General features: G+C 47.6%; 1 protein-coding gene across 1 annotated transcript in view; it reads right to left on the reverse strand.

Moving 5' to 3' along the window:
• magi1b (membrane associated guanylate kinase, WW and PDZ domain containing 1b) overlaps positions 1-12500 on the reverse strand; it is a gene marked incomplete at both ends in the record, with an annotated part of 154426 nt that overhangs the window by 10548 nt on the left and 131378 nt on the right. The window contains 4 exon segments of the mRNA XM_080545948.1: positions 1230-1553; positions 3981-4173; positions 5515-5606; positions 9742-9988. Of these exon segments, the coding sequence (XP_080402074.1) occupies positions 1230-1553; positions 3981-4173; positions 5515-5606; positions 9742-9988 (856 nt within the window).

Below are 12500 nucleotides of genomic sequence, written 5' to 3' on the forward strand. Positions count from 1 at the left end.
TAGCACAGGAGGGTTCTGGAGGCCTTAGAGAAGCCTGGGCCTGGCCTGAGAGAGCGGTCCCCAAACACATTAGGGTTCTGTAGCAGTGAAGGCAAGGCGACAGGGCATGCACAGTGACGTAAAGAGGTGAACAAGTGTATGTGAAGGTCCTGCAAGTCGAAATAGGGTTCCACCACTCCACTAATGATTAAGTTTAAGATTGAGAGCCGGGCAATCTGTTCCTAAATCAGTGAATAGAGGGAGCAATTACTTGGAGCCCTGGCCAGCACAGTTAGTACCATAGGCTCCGACACAATTGGTCTTTATATAATCCAACTTCTAACCAAAACACGTCTTCTGCATTACAAAGCCCTCATCATAACAGTTCTAACCTAATCAAAGCCATTTTAAGTGCATGTGAATCATTGAAGTGCTGTTATGTAAGAGGCTCTCACTCCCGCGATCAATAATGAACATGTCGTATGAATATTACAGCCGTGTGGAGAGAGAGAGAGGGTTTCAGTGTCTCTCTCATCTTGACAGAATGAGAGAGGAGAGAGAGAGAGAGAGAGAGAGAGAGAGAGAGAGAGAGAGAGAGAGAGAGAGAGAGAGAGAGAGAGAGACAGAGAGAGAGAGGGCAGAAGTAAAAGCACCGCACCCGAGAGGAATGAGAGAGCACGGCTATTGATCTGAGAGCACCAGAAATAGCGCTACTTCATTCCATGCCATTACTCAGCCAATAATTTGCATAGAAGGGGGACAGAGAAACAGTGGTGTGATAAACGGGGGAGAGCGAGGTACAAGCTCTCAGTGATTAAAGTGTGTCCCACGGTACCTCGAGGGTCGACTTTATCGATTATCTGTATGTTTCTGCGTGGAGTTACTGTATCGTGACGTTAGAATGATAAGGTTCTATCTCCATTTTTGGGTCAAAATTGAGTTTTTTTTTACATAATCTGATCCATTAGGTGTTTATTAATGCCTTGACATGTTTTTAGTTAGAAATTAATAAAACACAAAGGTTCCATCTCACAAAACATAACGGAATGTGAAAACTTTGACACTCAATATCTCTGAACTACCCTAAACGGAGATAGAACCTTATCATTCTAAGCTCACGATATGATAATCAAATAGACTACAAAATATGGAGCCTTGTTTTGTGAGTATGCATCCTGCGTGTTAACGTGTTAACGGGCAGCGTGGTGTCACATGCATTTAAGTACAAGTCGACGCCGTGGCGGTCTTACCGAAGGTGGTCCCGGTCTCCGGCCTCGACACGGACGACACGATCACGAACCCGAAGCCTTCGTTCTCCCCGCGGCGGATCTCCACGTCGTAGGGCTGCAGGGCGGGCGGCACCACGGCGCTCCCGCTGCCCCCCCCGCCCCCCCCGCCCCCGCCGCTGCCGATCCCGCTGGTGGAGCCGCTGCCGGAGCTGACGGTGTTGAGGGAGTTCTGGCTGCCCTGGGGGGTCAGGGAGGTGCGCTTGCCCTCCGTCAGGGAGGGGGCCTGGGTGCTGCTGTGGTGGGAGGAGGCCGGGGAGGGGGGCACCTCGCCTTCCCCTTTAGACGCTGAGGGAGGAAGGGATGAACGAATGGATCATGCATCTTATTGGACGTTTTCCAGAACAAAAACACACAAAGTTGCTGTAACCATAACCAACCGGTAAACATTTACAATTACATTTTTTACATTTAGCAGACGCCTTATTCCAAAGCGACTTACAATCAATACATTTGAATACTAAGCAAGTGAATCATCAATCCACCAGTCGTAGCAGGAAGAGTAATCTAGCTCAGGCCAGGGGCCATTGATGGAGTAGATGTCTCAACATATTTATTTCCATTGTCGCCCTCGAAGAAGGGGGGTGAGGGTGGAGGAGGGTGGAGGGTTAGATAGGAGGGTGAGGAGGAATGATGGGAAAGAGGGGTTGAGGTCTGAGGAAATAAAGGAGGGAAGGAAGGAGGGAGAAGAGGATGGTGAGGAGGATGGAAAGGCGGGAAGAGAAGTCAAATCGTGATGTTAGAATTATACGGTTCTATCTAAATTTTTGTCAAAATTGAGGGTTTTTTACATAATCTGATCCATTAGGTGTTTATTAATGCCTGTGTGGTGTTATTTTTTAAAATGTTGACATTTTGGAGTTAGTAATTCATTAAATACAAAGGTTCCATCTCACAAAACCTAATGGAATGTAAAAAACGTTGACGCTCAATATCTCTGAACTGCCCTAAACGGAGATAGAACCTTATCATTCTAAACGGAGATAGAACCTTATCATTCTAAACGGAGATAGAACCTTCTCATTCTAAGATCACGAGATGGGAAAGAGCGCAAGGGCAGGTCAGGGAGGAGGAACAGCAGGAAGACAAATTGAAACAACTGGAGGAGAGGAGAGAGATAAAGAACGAGGGAAGAAGAGAGAGAGAGAGAGGAACGGGAGACGAGCACAAAGCCCTGTCAGACTGACACGAAACAAACTCTCGCCTAGACTCGAACACAGCTTCTCTACACGAACGTGTCGATGTAAACCCCTGTCCCTGTTAAAATGAAACATTTTCGCCTAATTGACATGGACACAAGCGCTTCTGCCTCCCCCTCTGCAGGCGTAATGATCCCACTGATAAGAGAGAGGCGGTCCAGGGGGAACACCCTCACTCTTTACCCCCAACCACAAACCTTTTGATCTGGTTTCCCTCCCCAAAAAAACATCTAAAGATATGGCTCTAGTGTTGCATCACATGCTCAAACACTTCCGTTAAACTTCATGTACCGTGACGAAATGCAACCGCCTAATATCCACATCTCTTTCTCTCTCTTTCTCTCTCCCTCCCTCTCTTCCTCTCTCTCTCTCTCCCTCTCTTCCTTTCTCTCTACATTCCTCCCTCTCCCTCCCTTCCTCCCTCCCTCTCTCATTAAATTAGCAGACGTCTTCACCCGAAGCGACTAACAGATACATTTGTCTAAGTAAGTGAATCATCTATCCATCAGTCATCAGTCAGGTTGAACACCAGACGGGCGACAGCATTCTCCTTCTCTTCCACCCCTCTCTCCCTCCTTCTTTCCTCCCTCCTTCTCTCTATCTGACAGAGCGTGGTGGTCTCTGTCGGGAGAGAAGGTTGGGTCTCCGTCATGTTTATGGGCTGTTACTTATCCCGCTGACGGGCAGGGACGGGGTTGAGGGGACGTTCGCCGGCTCTGACAAACGTTTCCTAGACACTCCCAGACTGCTAAAGACCAAGTGGGGGGGGGGGGGCAGTTCAGAGATAGGGCAGTTCAGAGATAGGGCAGTTCAGAGATATTGAGCGTCAAAGTTTTTACATTCCATTATGTTTTGTGAGATGGAACCTTTGTATTTTATAAATTAACTAACTCAAAAATCTCAACATTCAAAAAAATAACACCACACAGGCATTAATAAACACCTAATGGATCAGATTACGTAAAAAACAAAATTTTGAACAAAAATGGAGATAGAACCTTATAATTCTAACGTCACGAAGAAGAGGAATACTTAAGATGTTGTGGGCAACTCGGGATTCTATCGAGATAATGAAGCGTTTCATTCTGAATTTTAAATCAAGAGGGGGCGGAAAAAAAGCAGCGTCCCAAATAAGTAGGTAGAATATATCGAATACAGTGCAGCGTTTGAACATTAAACAACAAACCTGTCATGTAAATATCCGGTCCCAGCCCCCCAGCCTCCCCTCCGCCCCTCCCAGCCTCCTCTCCGCCCCTCCCTGCCCTCCCCCTGCCCCTCCCAGCCTCTCCTCCGCCCCTCCCTGCCCTCCCAGCCTCCCCTCCGCCCCTCCCAGCCTCCTCTCCGCCCCTCCCTGCCCTCCCCTGCCCCTCCACCCCTCCCTGCCCTCCCAGCCTCCTCTCCGCCCCTCCCTGCCCTCCCCTTCGCCCCTCCCAGCCTCCCCTCCGCCCCTCCCTGACCTCCCAGCCTCCCCTCCGCCCCTCCCAGCCTCCCCTCCCTGCCCTCCCCTGCTCCTCACCTCCGAAGCCGGTCTTGTGGCGCACGGTGAGGTTAACGTGTCCTTGCTTGGCGGCCTGCTGCATCAGCTGCACCACCAGCTGGTGAGACTTCCCCACCACCGCCGTGCCGTCCACGCAGGTCAGCTCGTCGCCCGAACGCAGCCGCCCGTCCTCGTCCGCCGCCCCATACTTCACTATGTGTCCTATGTAGATCTGAGGAGGAGGAGGGAGGAGGAAGTAGGTAACGTTTATTTATATAGCACAACATTTACAACGACAAGAGCCGCCCAAAGTGCTTAACAGATCAAATATAAAGAGAAAAACAAGATAAAAGAGATAAAATACAGATGAAAGAAAACTGATCAAATAGAAAAATACACTAAAAGCAAGGTGCAGTACAAATAAAAGTGGAGGAGGGAGGAGGGAGGAAGGGGAGAGGGGGGTGAGTTAGTTCGTTACTATGAGGTAGAAGCCCTACACGCTTGGTCAGAGAAGAAGTGTTATGAAGGATTAGGGTCAGGGTTAATAATAATAAAAGAAAAAAAGAAGTGCTACGAGACCGAACAAAGACCATATTGACCCTAGTCGCCATTTTGCTCTTTTACCATTTTCTCTTTGAGGTGATCGACCAGAACACTGTAAGAGTTTAGAGCAGTGTTCAAGTCACTCAGCCTGCAGGTTCAGCTAGGAACCTTGAGCACATCTTATGGTACTCCTCTCCACTCCTTTGTCTGGCTGGCTCTACAGCACAGTCTAAATCTCCTGTGTACCATTATTTCCCTCTATGAGAGGCTGTATACAGACCAGCTCACTAAAAAACTAACAGCCTAGCCTCTTTAGACAGGACGGAAAAACAAAAGTGGTCCGAGAGATTTTGATCTTTTGCCTGTTTGAGGCTGCACCAACGAGATGAAAGAAAGATCGGTTCTGCAGAATGGCTGAACACTCCACAAGCACCGACATTGCAGATCGTTCGTCTCCGTCCAACAGAGTAGCTCAAACTACTCCAGAAACACATTTGGCAAAAGTATACACATATAGTAAGGGACAACGTTTGGAACACGTTTCAGTAACTGTCCCGTTTACTTGAAATTAAGAGAAGCTTTCGTACTACCTAATCATGGAATGTTCCAGCAGGTGATCTGAAATGCAGACATTGTGAAGACCCAACTATTTGACTATCACATCTGCATCGGTCATGTGTCTTATTAAAAAAAGAACCATGTATATATATATGTTACGGTACATGTGGGAATACGGTACATGTGGGAAAACTAGGGTTAGGGTTAGGTGCTAGGGTGACTTGGTACATGCTGGCATGTCTAACCCTAACCCTAATCCTAACCCTAACCCTAATCCTAACCCTAACCCTAATCCTAACCCTAACCCTAACCCTAGCACCTAACCCTAGTTTTCCCACATGTACCATAACATATACCGGTATATATATATATATATATATATATATATATATACTATATATATATATATATATATATATATATATATATAAAAAAAATAAAAATAAGGATGAGTGAATCCTCCTGAACTCACCGGCTCTCCCGCCTCGTTCCCTCCCAGGATCCTGAAGCCAAACCCGGTGTCCTTCCTCCACAGGAAGATGTCCTGCTCCTGGAAGTCAGGCTCTGCAACGACAACACAGCCAACCACCGTCACTTCACCTGCACCACCGCTCCATCACACACATCTGGGACTCACAGGGTTCATTTCCTGAGAGTGGGTGAACTGCAGAGGAGGACTGGAGGAGATGGAGAACTAACGGCTCACCCTTAAGAATGAGAGGATGATTCAGTTTTGTTTTGTTTCACTTTATGTTTCCATGTTGTGTGTTTTAAATTGTGTTGTTTTTTATGCTGTATTCTTATGCTGTTCTTATGCTGTTTTTATGTTGTTTTTATGTTGTTTTTATGTTGTTTTTATGCTGTTTTTATGCTGTTTTTATGTTGTTTTAGGACATGTGATGTTTTGTTTTATTCATTTTATGTTTTATGCTGTATTGATGTTTTGTTTTATTCATTTTATGTTTCCATCGAGGACCACTTTGGAAATACGTGTTTTAAGTAATGCTTTCAAGTGCTATCCTCTGGACATTACTTAGTGTCATGATGTGTTAATGATTCTATTGTAATTTCCTAAAATAAATCAAATGGATGGGATTGATGATGCACTGTTATTCATAGCCTTAATGGGTGCGTTAACAATACGTTAACAATTAGGTCATTGGTCCATACGTGGGTTATGCAAATTAGTTGCATAACATAATCATTGACTTATTCCCATTAAAGGACAAATTCCCATCTTATCACAGGTACAAAATCAACATCTGATGCTAGAGAGGGTTCTAATGACTCCCTCAAGACCCAGACTTGCAGAGAGAAATATCTCTCTACAAAAAACACATCTAACCATACTTTTTTCATAATGATTTTCAATAAAAGACACAATACTAAAAAACATAATGTTCTAGTTGTATTAACCAGTGTAGGTGAGCTCTTTCCCACCGCTCCTCAGAACTTCATGTACACAGGTCAGGTGTTATATTATTAAGCAGACGCCTCAGCGGTGTGCCTGTTCAGAACCCACAGGATAGTTGAGATCAGAGGTGTGCGTGTGCGTGTGTGTGTGTGTGTGTGTGTGTGTGTGTGGTAGCTGTCAGAAAGGCACCATGTTGCTAAGACACAGCAGCGACTGACAGCTCATGGTTGATGTAGCACTGTACGCAGTCAGACCTCAGGGGAAGAGAGGTTCAAAACAGAGCCGTGTGTGTGTGTGTGTGTGTGTGTGTGTACCTTCGCTGCTAAAGCCACTAAGACCCAGCAGGAAAGAGAAGGGCGAGACCATCTCTATCTCACTATGACTGAGTGAGAGGGGGAGGTCGGAGGTCACAGGCTAACCTGTTAGCAATCGGATCTCTGAACGACTAGGCGTGAGCAGATCCATATGATATGAAGATCTGGTAATATGTAATCTGCACAGTGGCTTGCTTGAGAAGACCCTTATGAACAAGCAGATGCTTGCTGTGTTTTTAAATAACGTATGTAAAGCACTGTGAATTGCCCCTGTTGTATGAAATGTGCTATACAAATAAACTTGCCTTGCCTTGCCAGATGATTCTATATCAGGAAAAAGAGATAGGTGGGGTGGCAAAATGGATTCCTCTGTAGGATGATCAAGCACGGCCAGTTGGAGGTTTTTCAAAGCAGAGACCAAAGCGGTGTGTTTGTCTCAGTCAGCCAAACGCTTCATCATCACTGCGGTAATGATGCCACACTACACATACCTGTGCAGTGGCCAAGTCTGCACCTTGGGGATGCTCGCTGGACACTCAACACAGCCACTAGGGCATTCGTACATAGAGTCATGGACAAAGATATTGGCACCACATAATTTTGGACACCAGTCCATTTTTTGGAGTTCTGTGTGGAATGATATCAGATTTGGCTTTTTCGCCCCGCGGTGGTGTAGCGGTCTAAGCACTAGCCACTAGTGCAAGCTGCCCACCGGGGACTGGGATCGAATCCCGGACTCGCCAGACCCGGATATGGCCAGGGCACACAGGGAGCGGCATATTGAGCGGCCGCTCCCGAGGGCGGTATAGGACTATTTCCGGACAAGGATCCGTCGCGCAACAGCGCCCCCGGGGTGCCGGAATAACGGTGCTGGGCTCGAGGAGCCAGTCAGCTAGTCTGCCTGGCGGCCTCCTCTGGGACTGCCGGCCACGGGGTCGTGCGGCGGATCCTACGCAATAGGCAGGGGATAATTGGATGCTAGGTTGGGTTCAATTGGATACCAAATTGGGTGAAAAAGGGATAAAATCTGATTTAAAAATAAATAAATAATAAAAAAGATTTGGCTTTTTCTCCTCTCTGCTTGTTTGTGTCGTTCCAATGCATATGAATACCAAAGCATTTGTAACGGCAATTTTCTGAGTCGTGATACGGGGTTAGGGTTAGCTCACCCTTTCTCCATCTATCTATATGCCTGTCTGTCTATCTATCTAGGTACTTATCTACTCTCTCCCCCTTTCACTCATTCTCTATGTCCCTATATTCTTGTTTTGTACCCATCTTCCAATTTCTCTCTCTCTCTCCCTCCCCCTCTCTCTTCCTCCTGTTTGAGCAACGACGACTAACCAACAGACAGACACTTCAGGAACCACCCAGACCTCCGCCTCCTCAGGACATGGATGTGCAAGTGCTGAGTAAAGCTGAGCCTAAACACACACAACCACCTGTTCTTCATCCTTTGTATTCCTATCCCGAACCCATCCTTCTCTCAACCACCTGAGGTTAGCTAGGTTAGCTCTCTCTCTCTCTCTCTCTCTCTCTCTCTCTCTCTGTCTCTCTCTCTCTCTCTCTCTCTCTCTCTCTGTCTCTCTCTCTCTCTGTCTCTCTCCCCCCCGATGAAAGAGGGCTGCAGAAGCACCCATTCCTGTCTCTCTCTCTCTCTCTCTGTCTGTCTGTCTGTCTCTCTCTCTCTCCCCCTCTCTCTCTCCCTTTCTCTCTCCCTCTCTCCCTCTCTCTCCCTCTCTCTCTCGCTGTCTCCCTCTCTCTCCCTCTCTCTCTCGCTGTCTCCCTCTCTCTTGTCTCTGTCTCTGTCTCTGTCTCTGTCTCTCTCTCTCTCTCTCTCTCTCTCTCTGTCTCTCTCTCTGTCTCTCTCCCTCTCTCCCTCTCTCTCTCTTCTCCCTCTCTTCTCTCTCTCATTAAAGGCTTGTTAATAATGAAAGACCTTGATGAGAGCTGGGGTAACAGAGAAATGATTAGGCGTTTAAGATCTCCCTTCTTCTCTTCTTCTCTCCCTACTCCTCTGAGGACGACTTGACGGGCGAGCTGAGGGAGATTTCGGCTAATTGGATGGCTAGCCCCCCAAAGCTAGCTTCACACGAGACAATTGGGGGGAAACACGCAATCCACTGCCCTCCTCTCTGCCACGGCTGACAATTATACGGCCATTTGTCTGGAACAGTGTTTTTTTTTTATTTTTTATCAATTTGTTTTTCAGATTTTATCCCTTTTTCACCCAATTTGGTAGCCAATTGAACCCAACCTAGCATCCAATTATCCCCTGCCTATTGCATAGGATCCGCCGCACGACCCCGTGGCCGGCAGTCCCAGAAGAGGCCGCCAGGCAGACTAGCTGACTGGCTCCTCGAGCCCAGCACCGTTATTCCGGCACCCAGGGGGCGGTGTTGCGCGACGGATCCTTGTCCAGAAATACTCCTATACCGCCCTCGGAAGCGGCCGCCCAATATGCCGCTTCCCGTGTGCCTCGGCCATATCTGGATCTGGCGAGCCGGGATACGAACCCCGGCCCCGGTGGTGAAACAGTGTTTTTAAAGAGCAAGCACAGCACAGAAGCATGTTAATGGCTGCATGGAGAGGTAATTGGGCTGAAGTACCCTACTGTGGTGTGAGGGGGGCGTTTGTAGTGTGTGTGTGTGTGTGTGTGTGTGTGTGTGGGGGGGGAATAGTTAAGCACCCAACTTCCTCCAAGCTCCAACTCCTCTATCCTGTCACCATGAGATACAGACACACAGACAGACACACACACACACACAGACACCCACACATACTACAAACCGGTACCGATAGGTGAAGCTACTTACATTCGCGTGCAGGTTATCCCTTACCCCCAAAGCGCTGCTCAGTCACCATCCCCCAAGACTGCAGTACCAACATGTCACCACCGGGGGAGCCCCTGAGCCACATCCCCCATGCACCCGCACCAACCAGCCACCAGCCACCAAAATGTATTACTTACGCCTACTTTCATACATGCTCCTGGACTGGGCCCAGATCTTGAAGGGGTCGGGTTTCCTCTGGAGGGTGCCGTCGGCCGTGGGGTCCTGGGGAGGCAGGCCCGGCAGGGGTTGGGAGGGGCCCGGGGGAGCGGCGCTCTCGCTGAGAGGGGGGGCCAGGGACGGGTGCAGGGGCGAGTCGGTGTGGGCGCTCCGGTGGCTGGAGACGCTGTGCTGGGAGCTGTTCTGACTGTCCTTCCTCGCCAACTGCTGTTAAGAGCGAGGAGGGAGGAGGGGAGGGAGGGAGGGAGAGAGGAGGGGGGAGGGAGGGATGGAGGGAGGAGGGGGGAGGGAGGGATGGAGAGAGGGAGGGATGGAGGGAGGGGGGGGGAGGGGGGAGGGATGGAGAGAGGGAGGGATGGAGGGAGGAGGGGGGGAGGGAGGAAGGATGGATGGAGGGAGGAGGGGGGAGGGAGGGATGGAGAGAGGGAGGGATGGAGGGAGGAGGGGGGAGGGGGAGGGGGGGTAGATGGAGAAGAGGCATAAGAATAGATATCAGTCCCAGGGAAAAACATCAAAACACATCTCTGTCTCCAAACACTGATTTGTAATCATTTTTAATCATGGCCATCAATGATGTCAAGTGAACCAATCACGTCAAGGTGAAACATCCTCTCCGTGACTACAAAAGGTATAATCAAGATGCTTTGTTTGTGAGATGTTCTTATAGAAAAGGGAGAAACATTTAGAAATTCACTTAAATAATTAAGTAATTCTCTAGTAATGGAATCAGAGCGCACTCTCCTCTGACAAAAGTACATAGCCTATTCCTTTTGTTCAACAGACAAAGCTGAATACATTAACGGGAGGCTCTATTCCCCGCTGCATATGAGGAGAGGAGATATTCAGAGCACAAACAGTAGCAGTGGTAGCGTGGCAGTTGAACTGAAGGCAGAATTCCTCTAGGAGAGAAAAAGAGAGACAGCTCCGACAAACTCTCTCATACGAGAGGAGAGAAAGAGAGAGACAGCTCCGACAAACTCTCTCATACGAGAGGAGGAGAGAGGAGGAGGGTAACAGAGAGTGACAGTCGTCCAGTCGACGTGTCACATGACCTCTCCTCGGTCCTCCGAGAGGACAGACGAACCAAGTGGGTAGAGGAGAGCTTGCCCATTTTCAAATCGTGAGCTTAGAATGAGAAGGTTCTATCTCCGTTTAGAATGATAAGGTTCTATCTCCGTTTAGAATGAGAAGGTTCTATCTCCGTTTAGAATGATAAGGTTCTATCTCCGTTTAGGGCAGTTCAGAGATATTGAGTGTCAAAGTTTTTACATTCCATTATGTTTTGTGAGATGGGACCTTTGTATTTAAAAATAACTTAAAAATGTCAACATTTTTAAAATAACACCACACAGGCATTAATAAACACCTAATGGATCAGATTATGTAAAAAACTAAATTTTGACCAAAAATGGAGACAGAACCTTATAATTCTAACGTCACGAAATATCAAATTGTGGAGAAGCGTCTTCAATGTCGCAGACTTTGTGCGATTTCACATCCGACAACCAACTACCAGCACCTACTGAACTGCTTCACTGAACAGCCTTTCTATACTTAAACATACCAAACCAGTCATGCATCCTACTCAAATTGCATGCATACACCATATATCCCATTCCGCTGTGTCACTGTGCAACACAGAAATAATCAATAAACCACAAATGTAAGCTGTAAGTGTTTTTCCAATGCGTTTAGAACCTCTGAGCAGACAGAGAAAGACCCCTTTCTAGTTTTTCCACTGCCTTCATTTTCTATTAAACACAAATTAAAACGACAGTTGGCATAGATCTTATAAAAAAATTGGCTGAACTCTTTAAACCATTGACCTCCTCTTCCCTACTATTCCTCTAAGTGCTACCTTGGTCTCCCCCGTTCCTTCTAACTAATTTATGTCAGCAGAATGAAGGAGTAAGCGCATCTCTCAGCTGCTCGAAGGTGCTGCCATGCTCTGCCTACTAATGGCACAGCACTATATGAATATTAAATTAATCCTACCATAACATTACATAACATTATCATCACCACCACAATCCCACACCACACACAATTACCAACCAGCACCAAATCACCAACCAGCACCACCATTATCCGCCACACAACATAACGTTATATTTTAGTACACCATTATCCACCACACACCCTTTACCAACAGACAAAACACCCAACGTGTCAACCCAATCCTCAACACCATCAACCTTTTCTCAACCCGCAAACCTGAAACCTTTATCCACCAGAATCTCATCCACCCAACAACAACAACAACAACAACAACAACAACAACAACAACATCATCATCCTCACGTACCACTCCGTTATACGACAGAGCGCTTCTGGAACGCAGCTCAAACTCATCAACATCATCATCATAATCATCATAATCATCCTGCGGGAAAAGAAAATGGGTCCGTTAAACACAACAACAAAAAAGCAAAGTGTTCGTTTTAAAACCCCACCACCTCATCAACATCATCCTCCACACTGAGTCAGACTGGCTTCCTCATGTAGGTGGGTAGGGAACGGGGTTTCCCTAGTAATGTATTCCATTCTCATCCCCCCCATCCTTGCTAGCACCCAGTACAAACAGGAAGAGGGTGTTCAGGACCCTGGTCACGTACCATCAAAGGCCCATAACAGCACCAACCACAGCGGGAGGTTTGACAAGGAGAGACAAACCCCCCCCCCGCCCCCCTCAGAGCTCTCACCCCAGCACCACAACACA

The sequence above is a fragment of the Nansenia antarctica genome (genome assembly GCF_963989245.1).
Source record: "Nansenia antarctica genome assembly, chromosome: 15".
Classification (NCBI taxonomy): domain Eukaryota; kingdom Metazoa; phylum Chordata; class Actinopteri; order Argentiniformes; family Microstomatidae; genus Nansenia; species Nansenia antarctica.